A 19,003-nucleotide genomic window follows, 5' to 3' on the forward strand; every position below is an offset into this window, starting at 1 on the left:
AGAGGTGGACATGACAGATTACCTTGCAGAGTTTATTTTCGAGAGGGGTCAAGAGAGCATGGTAAAGAGAGCTCAGACAACCCTTTCAAGGAGCTTCGCTGATTTGGGAAGGAGAGAATGGGGACAGGAATTGAAGCTGAAATTGGGATGAAAAAAGGTTTTTTAAAAGGATGGTAGAAATAGCACAGCACGTTTGAATGTTAATAGGAATGACCCAGGAGAGGAAACTCAATGAATCAATGAAGAGAGATATGTGAGAGGAGCAGCAAGCAGTGGCCAGGCGGAATCACTCAGACTCAGAAAAGTCTGTGGTTCAGAAGACTGACAAATTGTGCATCTTCTTCTCCCAACTGAATCCCAGCATTTCTCAGTGATACAGTTCTGAAGGGGCAGGACTTGCCTGAGAGAAAAGGACATAATCATGCAAATCTATATGGGCCGAAGGCAAAACTTAATGATGTTACGTTCTTGTTCTGAACTTGAATATTATCGCTCAATACCTGCTCCATGGCATATGATGAACTAAACACCCCACTGCTGCTGCTGCTGGAGCTGGTTGAGGAATCTGCAGAGCTCCCAGACGGGGTCCCACTGCCAGAAGTCTTTACTGTGAGGATTTGCTCATCAGAAAAGCCCAGCTGGTGGAGGAGCTTTTGATCTTTATTCACTGTCAGCTGTAAAAAGTGGTTTCTTAATTACTGAGAAGGAAAGGAGAGGAAAATACTGGTATCAGACTAAAGTGCCACAAAATGTTGATTTACACCTACCAGACTATCATTTGTAAATATCTGTATACTATCCACGGGAGAACACAACTGCTTGGCTATCTTCCACCGGACACTCCCTATGGTTTCATTACTGTGAGCCTGTAAAACGAAATGAAACACTGTTCTGAGTAATGCACTTATTCATCCATTTAAACAACTATTAGCGAGCATCTGTCATGTACCGGGCACTGTTCCAGATCCTGGGAACACAGCAGAGAACCCAAAGACAAGAATCCTGCCCTTGCGAGGCTTCCCTCCTGCAGTAATTAAATATTCTATTCCATACTCCATTCCCCAGCATGCATGGAATGAAATCTCAAGTCCTTCTTCCACTGGAGTGTCTTCCACTCTTCCCCTTCTCACTGTGCTCTAGTCACACCAGCCACTTTCCTTGCCACTGAATAAATCAAACAAACTCCCACCTCAGGACCTTTGTACCTGCTGCTCCCTTTGTGTGGAATGCTCTTCCCCAGAAATGGCTAACTCTGTCACTTCATTCAAGTCTCTGTTCAAATGTGATCACCTCAGAGACCTTCCCTAACCATTCTTATCTAAAATATGTCATGTATACCCATCTTATCCTGCTGTCTTCTTTTGTAACCTTTATAACACTCGTTATCACCTGACATTATGTATTTACTTATGAGTCTGCTTATACCCTATCAGCTTCCTTTCATTTCAGGTCTTTATTCTAAATTTGCTTTCCAAACAGCTTTTAGAATAGTCATTCATGCAGCTAAATCAACAACAGTGTTCAATCTCAATCAACAGTGTTCTTATAAAATAACATGACAATATGGAAATGGCTTCAGAGCTTAATGTAAACCTACCTCTACAGTGAAGGTATCTTTGGTAGACTCATAAGTAACATTAAGAGTTAAAAGATGTCCATGGAATGAAGCACCATGAGGTAGAATAGTTCGGGGAACAGAGTAAAAATCCTTGAAAAAGATATAGCAAGTCAAAAGATACAGCAAGTGAGATGCACAGCGCCACTGTTAAACGTCACAAAAATACTCTCCTAACACATTGAGACTAATTATAGGATGATAAAGTTGCTTTACAAAGAAGAGAGGCTTACCTCTATAGTGATCACATAGCGTTCTGCCAGAAGCAGCAATCTCTCAATTATTACAAGTTTAGTGGATCTATGAATTAAAAAAATTTTTTTTGAAAATACTTGAAATGAACTGCTGACTTGAGCTCAATTTCAGTCTATTTCACCAAAACCACAATCACAATTAGCCCTCTCTGGTCAAAGACTGAAATCTGCAAAGACTAAACTTCCTTTTCACTCAAGCAGGAGGTGGTTCAAGCAGGTCACAGCTGTCGCACACAGATGGAATATGGGGCAGAAGCCTGCCCCGCCCCGTGTTTCCTTTCCTGTTCTTTTCTTTCTTCGTTTTCTTTTTTTAAACAGTTGTCCCATAAATAGAGGACCTGGGTCTCCTCTGGGTCTGCAGGCTTATTTGTCTACCAATCCACCAAGAATGAACGATCAGTGAGTTTGAATCTCATAACCTTACAACTAAGATATGCCACATAATTCTGTAAACACAGAATCTGGCTAAGTTCTGAACGGCCTGAAATTTAGAAGACAAATGCAAACCATTAAGTATGCCACAAATGAGAGCTGCTGTTTGTTTTACTTAGCCTAAGAATGAGGCAGAAGAAAAGGATGAAAAAAATTGTTCATCTGGTTTAAGTGACTAGTCTGTATAGTTAAAACATACAATGTAAGAATTTGTTATCCCAAGGGTTTTCAAAGTACTTAAGAAATCAACACACATCAAGAGACGTAACCATCTCTGGAACAGAAAACACACAGCAAGGAACTGTGGCACTCTCACAGACTCTGAAAGTGAGACCTGAGATCTCTTTTGGTTAGACTTAAGCAATCTTACCATTTGAAATAACAGGACTCCAACATTCAGCAGCTTGTACAGTCACAGCTCCACACTTTATTAAACACTACATGTGTTAACACTAACAAATGAAAATCCAAGTGCCCTTAAATATTTACCATTCCAGAGAGTCTAAGTATTTTGTACAGGTGTATTTCTAAATCTGGAAAGTTTTCAGATTTTCTAACAATAAGTATGCTGATTAGCAGTACTGGAAATTTCACTTTAAAAAGAGTTGGTTAAACGCATTTAACAGAGTTCTAAATTCTTTCAGTCTATGGGCAGAAACCAGAACTTGATATTCAGATGGAACATCTTTAGGAAATATTTAAGTGCTTAACAACTGAATTGTTTTATTTTGGCTCAATGAAGAATTAAATCACAGATAGCGTTGCAAACACTACAAATGAGAGAATAACTCCTCCCATAAGTGGAACAATTACGTTCATTGAAAAGTTCTTTTAAGACTAGTGAATGAGATAAACTACACGTACTGGTTCAAAGGCAACTCTGAAATTACATATTCTTAGTAACTCTGTTTAGGGTTTATAATGAGAATATTTAAAAACTGTCATGTGGTTTTGTTCTGTAATAGTCAAATATGAAATGATTCAGAATACAAAGCAGTTAGAAAAGACAAACAAAAAGCATGCTTATTTAAAGAAGCAGCAGTTTGGAAATCCCAATCCAATAGTTCATAAGTGCATTTCTAGTCTGGCTTGTCAGAAAAATGAATCGTTAAAGACCTAGGTCATAGATATAGACTACATTTTACAAACATGTAATTAGGAATTCTTAATGAAAGTCTATTTGAGATACACTTCCAAGAATGTGGGAATGCAAAAGTCATGTTAGTGTTCTTATCATGAGTTGAATCTATAATCACTTTCTGTCATATTAAAAAGAGGTCCAAGAGGGCTGAGTTCTACTGGCTTCTTTCATATTAATAATGTATCACTACACGGTACTCAGCTCATTTAAAAAAAGAAGATAAAGAAGAAGAATGTGAGCAAGGATATTGCCTTGACTCCTCTTCTAAAGGACGGCTTTAAAAAGAAAGGAATATCCCCAACTGTGAATAAAGAGAAATAAATACATACATAACATACGTAAACACGTAAAGCGATTCCGGGAGTTGAAAAAGACTTTATGAGCACCGATCACTAGAGGGCAGCAGAGTGAGGCATAGAGAGGGAGCCCTTCTCTGATCACCTGCCAAGGTCTCCTGAGCATCACTGACTGGGGGATGCTTACCAGTAACGAAAGGCACATAAAACCCCACAAAAGTATTTTAGCTACTTCAATCTAATGTTTCTAAATACTCATCTATTCTCCTTACTATATCAAAGACCTATAACACTGAACTCAGATTTCACTGACAACATCTGAAAATACTCAACACAGCAATGTGATTAAGAGATGTCAGTTCAAAGTTTTAACACAAATATTTGGGGCTAAAGTTCTTATTAAAAATTATTTTGAAAAATGATTTTAAGTAAAACATTTTAACTATGATTATATCACAATGTACAATATTAATCAATCATCATATTCCACTTCATTTTGCTTATGCTATTGGTGCCCTGGATTTGACTATTCAATGAGAAAAGTTATGAGGTCTAAGTAAATATTTCAAACTTGAAAAAAATTACTCTTCATACAATGCCTGTATCTTGATTCCATCATAAAGAGTAGGCTACTCGTGTTACACACAGTAAAAGTAAATGAATCAAATAAAATACGTGATGGGGAATATATAATTTCCCAGGATATGACTGTTTGAAAAAGATATGAAATGAGGAAATGAACAATTAACCGAGATATCTCCAAAGGAAAGAAAAGATTCCAATTATTTTTTTTTAAGCTGATCTACATTTAGGTGTTGCAATATTCGCTGTAACTTCTGCAATCACTTACCTGTATGGAGACTGGACTGACGTGGCTACGGTTGGCATGGCAGTTGCTGTAAGCATCTTTGTTGCTCTGGTCACAGCGTGTGTCAGAGTGGGGCCACCAAGCGCTGAACTGGCTGCCTACGAAATAGAAAATCATCTCTCTATATCAGGGTTTCTCAACCTCAGCTCTACTGACATTTTGGGCTGGAAACTTTTTTTGTTGTGGAAGACTGTTGGGGACATTGTAGGATGCTCAGTGGCATCCCTGACTTCTATTCACCACTCATCTACCACTAGGTTCCAGTAGGACCCCTCTAGTTGTGACAACCAAAACGGTCTTCAGACATTGCCAAATGTCCCCTGGGAGGTAAAATAACCTCCAACTGAGAACTACCATTCTACATGTGTTAATACTTACATGGCACGTCATTTAGGGATACCTGAATACTTTAAATGTTTTTATGATGGCATATTTGGACGGAAGTCACAACTTGGGAACTCCTTCCTGTACAGATTCATCACCAGCACATATTCATCATCAGAAAGTTTAACTTATTGAGACAGTATTACACTGCAGGCTTCTAGTGGACAAAGACACCCAACACTACCCACTACTGAGTGTGCTGCTGTGGCCTTTAATAGCATTTATGATATAAACAAAGTGACACATGGGGAAGGATGGGAAAAGAAGCAAGTGCTTATATAAAATTTCTGGACAGAAAAAGGAGAAAAAGAATCTATCAGAAATGTGGAAAGTACAGTAGACCTATTTTCTGAAGACAGTTTCTATACCCCCAAAAGGGGGTGGGGGTGGGGTGGGTGGGTGGAGCAGGGAAAAGGGATGGGGAGGGAGAAGGAAGGATTTCCTGTAAAATACACTTCTACATTGTGGGCATTAGGGCAAATGCCTGTTCCCTATGTCCACAATACGGTACTTCTAGCAAATTCTTCCAGTAGGATCCAGCTACAAATATCAACATTATACACGATCTCAAAACAGAACATTATAAAAGGAAAAAAAACCCAAAGCATTTATTTCAAAAACAGGTTAAATAAAATTTGCTACTCACTTCTAATCTTGTGTAGCAATCAGCAATGAATTTCTTATGTAATGATACAGAATCCTAAAAGTAAGAGGTATATGGAAATTAAAATTAGTCTAGCATTTAGTTGTAATCATTATTAAGGATAAAATGTCAAAATAAAGAAGCCCGACTTTCAGGCATGCCAACTTAGCAATTAAAAATATATTATTTTCTGCTTTTTTGTGTACCTTCTTTCCTTAAATACCCACCTTCTTTAACCGAGGATTTAGATTAATGTAACTGTAGTTTATGATTAACTGAATAGCTTCATTAGCAATTTCTTCATCAGGTGATTCCATAGCTATTTTCCAAATGAAATCCATTCCTATCAATTCCAGCTTTTCTACATACTGTTCAAAAAAAAGAAAAGTATACAGCACACCAAGGTCACAAAATTAGTTATTTTCTGCTACACTGTAACTCCACACCTCTTCAAGTTCAAAACGAATTAAGGCTGCAGAAACCCAGCTACATATGAGAACGTCATTATACTGATATGGAACTTTAAAACAAGAAACGATCAACAACAGAAACACTGGACAACTTCCATGGAACCAAGACAGATATGGAGATTTTTCTCCAGACATTCCTAAACCTAAGCTAGAACTCTACACAGATGGGCTACTAAAGCAGAAGCAAAACAGGAATAATATGGGCACCCTCTTCACGAGCTTTTCTTCAAAGGAAAGAGAGTCAGGTTAGAGGTAGTTACTAATCCTTGGGGCTCAATCTGGTCTTCTCAAAGCTGAGTTAGAAATGGCAGGATCCAGGCCTTGTAAGATCTTGTTAAAATTCTTACCACCTAGGAAGTCAGGTCATGAATGAAACAGACTTGGAAAAAGAGTTATTTTTTTGCCTTTCTTTTTCAAGGTGCTCACGTAAATATAAACATAAGCTGTATACATTCTACAGGTCCTCATTTTCCTGCTTCCTTGTCTGTTAAAAATTTCCCCCTAGGGCTTCCCTGGGGGCACAGTGGTTGAGAGTCCGCCTGCCGATGCAGGGGACACGGGTTCGTGCCCCAGTCCGGGAAGATCCCACATGCCGTGGAGCGGCTGGGCCTGTGAGCCATGGCCGCTGAGCCTGCGTGTCCGGAGCCTGTGCTCCGCAACAGGAGAGGCCACAACAGTGAGAGGCCTGCGTACTGCAAAAAAAAAAAAAAAAATTTCCCCCCAAATCCTTGCCCCTGCAATCCCAGAATTGAAGATTTTGGTACTTTTTTAGGTACATGTGAACTGCTAGATCTGAGAGGTTGGAAGCTTGGCTGGAACTATCCCTACTCCACGTTCACCCAGCCACAGGAGGCCGCTGGCTGCCCCAGATCAGCAAGAAGCAAAGAGGGGTCTGAGAAGTCACCTGTTCGAGAAACGCAGCCTCTTCACACTCTAAGAGAAGCGCCCTCGTCCATGCAGAAGCCCGCAGTCAACGAGGCGCCCATTCTTTTTAAAAAAACCTCATGTTTTCTCTCAATTATAACACATGTGTTTTGCTGAATGTCAAGTTTTACTAGATTTTCCATATTTTCTACATTTGAAAACAATGTTACTTACCAACTGAGCTCCTTGTCTTTTCAATCGATGATCACAGAGATTCACATTTTCAAAAAAAGTCTTAAATAAGTTAAAACCTGAAATTATAGAATGTCAGATAAATTCATGCACTCTAGGTACCACAGATAATCAATGAAAAGACAAAGTATATCAAGAGCTAAAACTATAAAACTCTTAGGACAAAACATAGGCACAAATCTCCAAGACCTTGAATTAGGCAATAGTCTCTTAGATATGGTATCAAAAGCACAAGCAACAACAATGACAAAAAAATAAATAAACTTCATCAAAACTGAAAGCTTTTGTGCTTCTAAGGACTACCAAGAAAGTGAAAAGCCAACCCACAGGACAAAATACTTGTAAATCACGTATCTGATAAGGAGTGAATATGCAGAATATATAAACAACACTTACAACTCAAAAATAAAAGGGCAAATAACCCAATTTAAAAATGAGAAAAAGATTTTTATAGACATTTCTCCAAAGATGATATATAAATGACCAATAAGCCCATGAACGAATGCTCATCATCCTTAGTCATCAGGGAATGTAAATCAAGCCACGAGATACCATGTCACAACCACTAGAATGGCTAAAATAAAAAAGACAGTTTACAATTATTAGAGAAGATGTGAAGAAATCAGACCCTCATATACTGCTGGTGTGATTACAAAATGCTGCAGCCACTTTGCAAAACAGATGGGCAGTTCCTCAAATGTTAATGATATGATAGAGCAATTTCACTCCCAGGAATATAAAAACTTGTATATGAATGTTTACAGCAGCATTATTGGTAATAACCAAAACTGGTGAGAACCCAAATGACCATCAACTGATGAATGGATAAACAAAATGTGTTATGGCCATACAATGAAATATTACTCAGCCATAAAATGGAAAGAAGTTCTGGTGCGTGTTAAAACCTAGGTGAACCCTGAAAACATTATGTCTCAGCGTGATAAAAGCAGCCAAATATTCATACAAAAGGTGACATATTATATGGTTCCATTTATATAAAATGTCCAGATTAGAATAATCTGTAAGGACAGAAAGTAGATGAGAGGTCGGGGAAAGGGGAGAATGGATAGTGACTGTTACATGGTTTCTTTCTGGGGTGATGAAAATATCCTGAGATTAAAAACGGTGAAGGTTGAACAACTTTGTGAATATACGAAAAGCACTTATTGCACACCTTAAAAAAGTAAATTTTATAGCATGTAAAATACATATCAATAAAAAAAACTCAATTAAAAGAAACAACTGAAAAGAGGATTTCTATACTTTGACAAATCTTCACCTTAAATGAATCCTTTTTGTACTAAGTAATTTCATGAAAAGACAGCTTGACAATTAGCCTATATGATTTAAAAATACCATTCATGTAAAAAGAAATTTATCTGTGTATATAAACATATGTATATATAGATGTGTCTTTATGTGCATAAGGCAAAGTCCAGAAGGATATCCCAAAATGGTTAGCTGCTTCTGAGAGTGGGCTGAGAAGAAAAGTATAAAATTCTTACTTTAAAGAACTGAAAAAATGATTTTACGTTTTTCTTCCCTACCATTCATGGTGATTTCATACGACTCCAATTTAAGAATTTTCTCCTTGAAGAGCTGCTGCTGAACATCACTCTCAAGATCATGCTGCCCTTTTGTAAACCATTCAAAACACATCTGCGGATCAAGACAAATCACTCTGTAACTAAAATCCATTTCAGGCAAATACATATCCCAAACTGGGAAAGCAAAGATAAATTATTTTTAATTCTATAGAAATTTATATTGCCTTAATACCACTCAAAACTGAAACGGTTCTAACTCTGGAACTAAATAAAGCAGTTAATTATAGCAATCTTTCCTCTAGATAATGAAAATATATATTCATGCTTTTCACTGAATTGTTACACTTTGGTTTTACCACCAACATTTATTAATAAGCCTTACTATGTGTCAGGGACTGTGCTAGGCACCGTCACATACTTAGTCCTTTCAATAATCTTATGATGTAGTTAACACTATTCTACAAAATGAGATGAGGAAACAGCCATTCACTGTTGGAAAACGTCAAAGCAGTGTGGTTTTCTGGTTTAATCCATTTTCAGCTGTGTAACTGTAGTTCTAAAGATCTGTCTAGGTATCAGTTCCTTCTTTAGCGTTTCCGGGATACAACATCATTATAGGAACTCAAAGTTTTCTGCTGGTTAATTTAAAACTAGTTTCATGGGAGGGAAAAAAATACTAAAAGACACACCAAGAATTCTTTTGCTGTACTCACTTGGCTGAATTTGGTTTTATCCAGAATGGTATCAGACTTACCAAGATCTCACACACTTGTCTATATCACAGATATATATTATATAAAATATCTTTTCAACACTTATAGTTCCTAGCTTATTAGTATAAATGTATGCTTAGTAAATTGAAAAGTGTTTAGAATTGAAGGTGTGAGACACACACAAAAATGTGAGATACACACAAAAAAGTGAAATGCTATTAAGTCCCACTGCTGTCTTACTTCATCCACAGTATCTTCTTACCTCTCTATCTAATTCACAAACATCCTGGCCAGTCACAAGACACTCCCAGATTTCCTTGGCACGATTCCAACCGAGATACAGAGTAGCTTCTTGCAAGAAAAATGCCAGAAATTTTAGATGGGCCTCTAAATACTGCAAAAAGAAATAATGCTAATTAGTTAACTCCAGGCATTCATATGTAAAAGAAAAATTTAAAAAAACAAAAAAATTTTGAAATTAAAAAAATAGTTTTACCTAATGCTTTTTCATATAACTTAGGGTAAAGTAAATGTGAGAAATCTGTTTACAAGTTGACAATACAATGTAGCAGAAACTACTTGAAGTCTAACACAAACTCAAGTTGGCTTTAGATGCCAAAAAAATACAATTTCGGCAATCTCAGAGTAAAACACCACAACACAACTGGTGAGTTAAGGTATTTTTCTATTTTTAAAAAAACAATATTACTAACCACTAGATTTGAAAAACAAAAGCCATTAGCCACAGAACTGACAGTTATTATTTCTGATCAAAGACAAAGAAAAGATGTTTATTTTTATTACCATATCATATGCAGTTATCTTGGGTGATTTACTGAAAGATTTACCCACAAATATCAATTTTCTGAACTTTTATTTTGAGGTGGTTATAAGTCAAGATACAAAAATGTTCCATTATGACAAAGACACCTCATGCTACCTCTTTAGAGTTACTCCCAATAAATATGATTTTTATAGTTCAAGTGCAAAAAGGCCAAATGAATGCTGTAAATCATGAAACAAAAGCACAATGCCAGATACCTCCCGATAAGTGTATCGGCCATCCACTAGTGTTGAACCAGTTAAGCCTCCAGGTCCAGCCACGGCTGCTGCAAGCCGATGACAAGCTATCAAACTTCCTGTTACCAATTTTACTATTTCAAAATTTTTCTTCAAGTCTTGAATAATGCTCTTGGCGAAACAACAAAAAGAAAAATGGTATGAGAATGCGCAGTTATTTTGTCAGTTTAATACAAGCTTCTATTTTAGCACGTAGTTGAGGAATAGCAAACACAGAAAGTTTTTCACTCATATTTCCTACATAAAAGTAAATAAAATCAATCTGGCATGTACATTTACTAGGGAATTACTATAGAATTAATAAACTTCCCTGGTAAATTTCTGCTTCTAAAAGGGATTCTTTAAAAAAAAAAAGTCTTTCAAAAGAACTATTTCACTTCTTGCATACTTTTCCAGATCTTTCTTCCCAAGTCTATTACACTGAGGAAGCTCTAGCTCCTTAAGCAAACTAATGTTTTCACAATATAAAATAAGTCTTTGAATCTTTTCAAACAAATTTCTAAAATACCATTAACTTTTAAACATTGGCTTACTTTGTAAATTAAGGAAATAAAAAATAAATGAGTTAGGGATATATCAAAAGAAAAGTTCCATAGAAATGAAAGCAGAATGATGTTTAAATTCAAGATTATTAAGTAATATAAATGAATTACATTAATAACCATAAAACTGTAATACAGTCACTACAAAACTCAGCAATCTTTTGATGTTTGTTATTATAAAAGGTTATGCAAGGAATTGTATAATAATCAAATATAACTATACTCTTACCTTGTCTTGCTTCTGATAGGTTTGTTTTATGAATGAGCGGGTGATTTCATGTAGCTGACGCAAAGCTGGTACTACCCATACAAACTGGGGATTATTAAGTTGAGATGACTAGAGTTAAAAAGAAGTTACATTAGTTAAATTTAGAAATAAATAGCAGATTAAATTTATTAGCTACAAAAAATTTCCAAGTCAATTAGGTTTTATTGTTACACATTCTATTATTTTTCTCTTCACATCGCTCATTTATAGTTTATCTCCATGCACTCATAATTCAGTCTTCAACTTCTTATTCTGCATGCAATCCTAAAGCCAAGAACTGCAAACAGGAGTGGATGTGAAGTGATAGTAAATGTATAGGGGTACATCAGCAAAAAACAGACGACAAGGAATTAGCAACTTCAGAGGATAGATTAAGTAGCACAGGCTGCTAGGATATGTTGACGTAATAAAATAAATTGATGGCAAAAGCTTAACTTGGATAATACTGAACTGGCTGATAAGTAAAATGGTATAAAAATATGGTTGTCTACAATTACATGATTAAGATACCAATGACATGATCAAGATACTAATAGTGGTCTAAATATTAAAGAAAATATCCATGGTCTGCTTGTATTTCCTAGTTAAAACAATTTTATGAGAGAATTCTACTTTTATTAATTATTACAGCCACTTCACACTTATACTTTATATTTTTCAAAACACTTTTCAAATATGTTATTTCTGAAACTGGTACATGACAATCCAGATCTTCAAGTACATATCTGAAAAGTCTGATATTCATGCGATACTCTTTAAAAAGAGAATTGCTTTTGAATAAATAGCATCTTTCAAACTATGTGATTTCATTATAAAGGTTGTAGGAATGTCAGATTAAACACTATCGATCAATTGAAAAGTAACTCTCTAAAAAACTGAGTAACAGTTTAAGTCCTTAGCTTTTACTTTAAAAACTGTATTATTTTTTTAAAGCCTTGCTTCTTTAAGTCTTTCTGTAAGATGAAGATGCCTATGGGGCAGAAAACTACTTTTGATGTCATTTGCAGAAAAATATCGTACTACTAAATACGTAAATGTGAGACAGCTACTGCCTAAATAATACTGGCTTTCCTAGAGATTAGCCAATCAGCAAATACCGTATTTCCTGGATTCTAAGATATAGGTTTTATAAATTTTAATATTTCTGAAACGGACACTTCTTACAACTGTATCAAAGAAACTTACCAGCCACTAGGCATAGGAGTAAGTTTAGATATACCTGTCCTTATGTGAATATGTGCAAACTTAGCTGTTTTCAAAAGGTATCTGTTCATTTACCCATCATTTCTGCTGTTACCTGGCACAGTTTAGCACCAAACAAGGATGGCTTTTTAACTTAAATGTAGATCACTGATTTGTTTCTTGAATGCTATCAAAAAGATTACACTATGATATAGCACTGACTAGCCTGTCGTGTCCATCAATTCAATTAAAAGCAAAGAATAACTGCCAGTGGTCTCGGACTTAAGTGTTTTTCAGAGCCAGGAGAATTCGGTGTGACAGACTCATACCCTGTGAAGGGCTGTATCACTTGGCATTAAATGTCTCTCTGTCCAAGGCTGCACCTTGATTCAAGAGAAACTGTTTAACTTGTAGTATATACAACTTAATGAAAGAAAAAAGCAGCTTGAGTTTTTACAAAAAAAAGGACACAAAACTCCATATTCTTCAACGTGCCTCAAAATTCTACAATCTTAAAGATTTCAAAGAAGTCCAAAGCACTACACTAGATAATGAAAAGCGGTGTGCCACAGTGAGGCTGTACATACTGGATTAAACCTGTGATGCATGTTGCAATCACTGGCATCTTAGAATCAGAGAAATAAGGTATGTATTAAAGGCCAACTACTTGCAAGACTAGCTAGAATATTTCTGCTAGGATATGAAAGTTGCAAAATGACAGAGATTAAAATTCTAAGGCTTAAGTCCGAACTCATACCTTCCAAAAGGATTACAAACATTAGGATATAAATATAAACCCTTTAGTAAATAATCAGGTATATTAAAAAGTATCATTATGACCAATTAAGTCAATTACGGTTAGATTATTTTTTTTAACATTGAAAATTACCCTTTAGAATCTAAAAAGTATTCCTGATATAGCCTTTCTACAGTTTAGCAAACAAGACAGATGTTATTTATTCCATCATATCTATAACATTATGTTGCTATGTTATAAGAAAAATTTAAATTACTCTTCTCCATTTATAAAAGGGGCAGAAGACTATGGTGAACAATTAAAACAAACATATCTGATAATGTCTGATAATGAAGCTGAGGTTTCATAAGTAGGAGTTAATGGTATATCCAAATTAGACTCCTAATGTTAGATGAAGCCGTAGAGGTCAACTAGTTTAGCCTGCAAACCTGTGCCTAAACTTTCCTTATTCATTTTTGTTACAAAACTTGTCTTCTAGTGTTTCCAGTGATGAGGAACTCAGGAGGCAGTGCATTCTGTGTCAGACTGTTTTCATAGGAAGTTCATTGCTCTATCATATTGCAACATGCCTTCCCATAACTTCTTAGGAGACATAAAAAGTTAAGTTGAATCAAACTTCTATAACAATCCTCTAAGTAGCTGAAAAAGCTTTCCTATTCTTTCTTGAGTTCTCTCTTCTCAAAGTTGAATATCCCAGTTCTTCATCTGCCTTGTTTTACCAGACCTAGCCATTTACCTAGAACCAAGTTCAAATTTTTACATGGGTGGACATTTAAAAAGTATTTCCTCCTGTGCTAAGCACATCACTGTGAGGCTGTACTGAGGGCATCTTGCTGGTTTTACTTTCAGTTGTATGTTTTGGCAAGTGGAGGCCCCTCAGGTATGGGTAAGTAACGATTTTAGTGTCCTCACAGAGGAAGGGGAAGAGGTAAGAGAAAGGGAGCCAACATTTATTGAAAGGCTGCTGGGCACTGTGCTAGGAGGCCTTCATATAATGACTTAAGGAATACACAAACACCACTAATTGAGTAAAAATGACTTTTTTTGGTTTAGTAATATTTTTTTTGGATGAGTACATTTAAACTTTTTAATTGAAGTAAAAAATAAGTGCAATAAGAGGGAAAGGGTTGGGGGCAGACAGTGGAAGGTATAAAGGAAGCAAAGGAAAGAGGACCAAGGAAGCCAAGGGTATCCTGGCAGAATCTACAGAAATAAAGTTGAGAGAAAAATAAAGGTCAGAATATCTGAACACAATAATGGAACTTGGGAATTTTAAGAGTGTCAAAAGCAGAGGGAAAGGGAATCAGTTGGAGGAGTAGAGGTAGCTGGGGGGTGGGAGGGGAGTAAGAGGTGGGTGATCTTGTCTTACCCTTTGCTTAGTTTCTGTGTAGCCTGGCAGGGAGACATAATTCCCAGTCAGCCCACCTTGCTGCCTGGCAGGAAAGGGCATAGCATAGAAAAACACCTTTAGTGGCAGTATATAACTCAACCCCCTGCCTGGAGTCATATCGGGGGCTTTGATCTTCCCACTGCCCCCCTTCAGCCATGTGTACTTTAAGAGAGTATCTGCGAAAGCACTCAGTCAACTGAAAAGTGCTATGTAAATGCAAGTTATTATTATTTGAAATGAAAGAATGGTACGTCAGAATTTCTTTACTGGGAGCAGTGGGATACAAAAAAGGAAGAATATTCCTTTCAAGACTCACAAAATGACTCCAAAATTCTCCCTGCTACTTTTTGAGTTTTGTTATCAAACAATAGACATGAATGAAGCGACTGCAAAGAGAAGCAATAAAGATGCAGCGATGCTACTGGCTACAAGGGCTAAAGTACTGCTTAGTTGTAACAAGGAAGGAACAGGGATCAGGAAGGATTTTTCTGGTTTCAAAAGCCATTTCCCTGGAGGGAGGAAAAAGTCCCTTCAGCTTTGACCTTCATACCTATAAAGAAATGTATCTGTTACTGTGAAGAAAAGACCATTTTCTATAGATACCCTTTCCCTCTTACTATTACTATTGAAAGATTTAAACTTCTTAAATAACTCTGGATGAGTTTCAATCATAAAGACAGAGGGTGCTAAATTATCTGAATCACTGAGCTGAGAAAATTCAAATTGTATCTGAGTAGAAAGAGAGCAATGTTGTTGAATTAAAGGAACAATTAATCATAACCTGAGCATTACCAGCTCCAGTCTGTGAACGATTTTAATGTAGAAAATTCACTTGATCAAATTTCAATGTCAGAAATATAACACACAAAGTTCTTAAATGTCCCCAACTAAACTTTATGACCAAGCATAATTTAAGAGAATAAAAGCCTACTGAGTCACCAAGCCCGCTTAGCAAGAGCTGAGTCTCTGAATTTACTAATGTAAATTAGCAGTATTCAAGATCCTTTAAAGAAATACTTACTAGGAAAGCCAAGAAATATGTTTTACCAATGAAATTCCTAAGCCATTAGCTATTTACTAAAACCTTTTCTTATGATAACAGTGAAATGAAACCCCTCTCGCTGCTAGGCTTTGTTTCATCTGGGCAACCTGAGGGCCTGCGTGGGAGGAGGACATGCTCTGATCAGGGCTGCAGCAACCACAGAAGCAGGCTCCAGTGAGCAGCTACTGACTGCAGCAACAGGAGAGCTACAATCATCACTACACATGCTGCTACCCACCCTTTCGAAGGATAGCCCTTAAGTCCACAGTCACCTGGAGGCCAAAGCCCTGCAGCGTAGGACTTCACAGCACCCATCACTACCCAGTTCTACCTTCTAAAATCGAGTCCTAGCAGCAGGCACTCACTCAATAACCGTTTGTGTAAGGAATTACTTTAGGAACACATCTGAACCAAGCACCTAGAAAACAACTACGTGCCAGCAACGAATGAACTTCTTTCTTCCCTTCTTTCTCTCTTCTGACTCTATGAATGTTCCTCCATTTCTCTCTTATGGGAGAAAAATGGACACGATATTTATTTAGAATCCACTGTGCTTATTAAAGATGTGCATACTTTGGATTTAATTTTAAAAAAGAAAAACTAAGTTGAAGGTCTTACAATCTTATGAAAATAATATAGTAAAACTACTCTTTGAATGTGACCCTGGATTTTTCTTCCCCTTTGACAGTCAATAACCCCCAAGCTTTAAATAAAAAGCACAGGTCATAAGCAAATATTTAAACAGCAGTGTGTATCTGAATATTATTCGAAGAAACACTAAAAGATACTTTTATCTTAAAATTATAATTCAATTTATTAAAAGGAATTATTAAATTAGTATACCTTTTAGTTGGTTCCATCTGCAAATTCTTACCTTGAATCCATCCTTCTTGTTTTTTTCCAAACCTGACCATTCTCCAGGCTGAAAATTAATTTTAAGAAATATAAGTGACTTGGTAAAAGCAGTACCTATAATTTCCCTATTTTGGACTCTAAGGTATGAGCTTCCAGGTAGGACATTTAGTTTAATTTACATAATAGGGGAGGAAAATTATTTGGCTCTAATTACTCAGACAATACTGTTGCTCTGACAACAAAACTAGACCGAAGATAAAACCAACCCTTTTAATATCTTCTATGCACTTAATGATGTAGCTCCTCTTGATTGCTTCTTTCACTGCATACGCATCACTTAGGATTGTCAGGTGCTCCTCCAAAGCTTGCTGAATAAGGCTACTGGGCAACGTTGGGAGATGAGCCAGTTCCCAGAGTACATCTAACACCTATAATAAACCACATGTGATGAGCCAGCCCATACGCAAGTAAAGCTGCTTTAAGTACTTGTAGCTAGAAAAAGTCATTTGATTCTCCTGCCTTTCCAGAAGTGGTCTCAAAGCGAGCTTCACGGCCTATTCGTCCAATCAGGCTCAATAGCTTCTGTCTTACTCTATCGGTCTCGGTCTCCCAGCTCTGCAGAATGAAAAAGAAAAGACACAGGAACTGCTTCCCAGTCCCATTTGATCACACTGGCAAAATATGCAAAAACTTTAAACTTGAGCTAAAAAAGTTTAATAAAGTAAGAAGTGTACGGTTAAACACTGCTAATTTAGAGGGAGGAGACTTCAAAATAAAATTATTTTAGAAATATTTAAAAGTAAGCACGTTTGAACACATACCTTCTGAATGAGAACAAACAAATGATTAAGCTGATCTGAATTAAATTTGACAGCTGCTGCAGCAATAATAGTATGGATATTCTCGATCACAGTAGATGATTGTCCTGACTAGAAAAGAAGACATTGGGAAGAAAGTTAAGTCTTGGAGACCGGAAAAACCCAAGTCTTTCCCTGTTGATTTATAGACGCAAAAGCAAAACAGTAACAAAGATAAATTGATTCTAGTCTAACAGCATACATACACTTGCGTGATAAAATTGGTAAGACTACAAGAAGCAACCATTATTAATGGTTATCTGTTGGCCTTGTTTAAATTCCTAGAAGCATTAAATCTCTAAAAAGACAATGTAAAAAAAGATGAGAATCAAGTTCTCAATCTGACATATTCATTTCAAGAGGAGAACAAAATATCTTCAACTGGCTTAAAAACAATTTAAACTAATTACAAGAAAAACATACTCACTTTTCACATTTTATAAATGATCTTGAGGGTCTCAGTTGAGAGTATTATGTGTCTCATTTTTAAATCTGCTTATAGATAATTTGTGACTTCAATTATTATTTATTTATCCATGGGCAGTAAGTCTCTGCTTTAGAGAGTCACCACCCTTCGCCCTTACTGAAAAAAGTCAGAAAAAGGCAAAAATAATTCTGATCAACTTACCTGTATCTTCCAAATTTTAGTGAGCTCATCTAAAGACAATTTACTGCCCAAGAGTTCAATAATTCCCTTTATACGATCACAGTATTGTGCTTGGTCTATGTTGCCTAAGAGAAGAAACACCAGAGAGGCAGACAGATACAGTGAACACTAACTTTCTAAATATGATCCTATTTATTCAAAGCAATATTAACTTTCTGTAAGATTATTTAAAGGCTAATATAGTCAAAACAACAATTTCATACCTTTTTTATACAGAAATATATTATTTATGTGTTAGGTAACCTTTTTTAAGCAACTTACCTTCCAATGCAATTGAAAGAACTGAGTTCTCAACTAGCCAATCTAATAGTCTGTCTGTATCTATAGCATTCTTCACAGATTTGGATAAAGTGCTATCTTCTATTAGTTTGGTTACCTAAAAAGACAGGATTATTGTGATTGAATCTAATGCGAATATTCATAATCAAAATCTTCATATATATTTTGTGACTTTTATAGTGTTACAACGTGGTCTAACGATTAGCCAAAATGTATCAAAGGCCAGTTATTAGAAGTTAATAGACCACTTATTTGTGATGTCTCTTTAAAAAGAACACAGAGTTCACACTTCCTGGGCCACTGCTGATTGGCTCAGGGATGCACATCTGACCCAAACTTCAATCAGAGCACTCCTCCAAATTCTATACTTGGGACCAGAGAGAAAGTATCAGTCCTTCCCCAGTCACAAGAGCTATCCATGGCCATGTCTACCATATGAAAGATGCCACTCTGTAGGTGGAAAGAGAAAAAGGCCATCATGCTCATAAAAGCAGAGATAAGACCTGGATAGAGTCCTGGCAGTGATTCAGTTCTCAGATTCTAGTTGATCCTGTTGCCCACATGTGTCCCTGCCCTTACACGGTTTGGCTAGTCAATCTCTCATT

The 19,003-nt window shown here is 36.4% G+C and overlaps 1 protein-coding gene across 2 annotated transcripts in view; it reads right to left on the reverse strand.

Moving 5' to 3' along the window:
- The window catches only part of USP24 (ubiquitin specific peptidase 24), a 149,515-nt gene that overhangs the window by 69,058 nt on the left and 61,454 nt on the right, over positions 1–19,003 (reverse strand). For both annotated transcript variants that reach the window (XM_060022669.2, XM_060022660.2), the window contains exons 11-28: positions 18,381–18,495; positions 18,081–18,184; positions 17,417–17,524; positions 17,115–17,210; positions 16,862–17,023; positions 16,615–16,662; positions 11,331–11,438; positions 10,521–10,670; positions 9,742–9,873; positions 8,767–8,878; positions 7,202–7,278; positions 5,861–6,001; positions 5,637–5,690; positions 4,589–4,704; positions 1,849–1,915; positions 1,598–1,708; positions 768–866; positions 501–674 (exon numbers count right to left, since the gene is read on the reverse strand). In XM_060022669.2, coding sequence (XP_059878652.1) covers positions 501–674; positions 768–866; positions 1,598–1,708; positions 1,849–1,915; positions 4,589–4,704; positions 5,637–5,690; positions 5,861–6,001; positions 7,202–7,278; positions 8,767–8,878; positions 9,742–9,873; positions 10,521–10,670; positions 11,331–11,438; positions 16,615–16,662; positions 16,862–17,023; positions 17,115–17,210; positions 17,417–17,524; positions 18,081–18,184; positions 18,381–18,495 — 1,974 coding nt within the window. The remainder of the gene's footprint in view (positions 1–500; positions 675–767; positions 867–1,597; positions 1,709–1,848; positions 1,916–4,588; positions 4,705–5,636; positions 5,691–5,860; positions 6,002–7,201; positions 7,279–8,766; positions 8,879–9,741; positions 9,874–10,520; positions 10,671–11,330; positions 11,439–16,614; positions 16,663–16,861; positions 17,024–17,114; positions 17,211–17,416; positions 17,525–18,080; positions 18,185–18,380; positions 18,496–19,003) is intronic.

The sequence above is a fragment of the Delphinus delphis genome, chromosome 1 (assembly GCF_949987515.2).
Source record: "Delphinus delphis chromosome 1, mDelDel1.2, whole genome shotgun sequence".
NCBI classification, from domain to species: domain Eukaryota; kingdom Metazoa; phylum Chordata; class Mammalia; order Artiodactyla; family Delphinidae; genus Delphinus; species Delphinus delphis.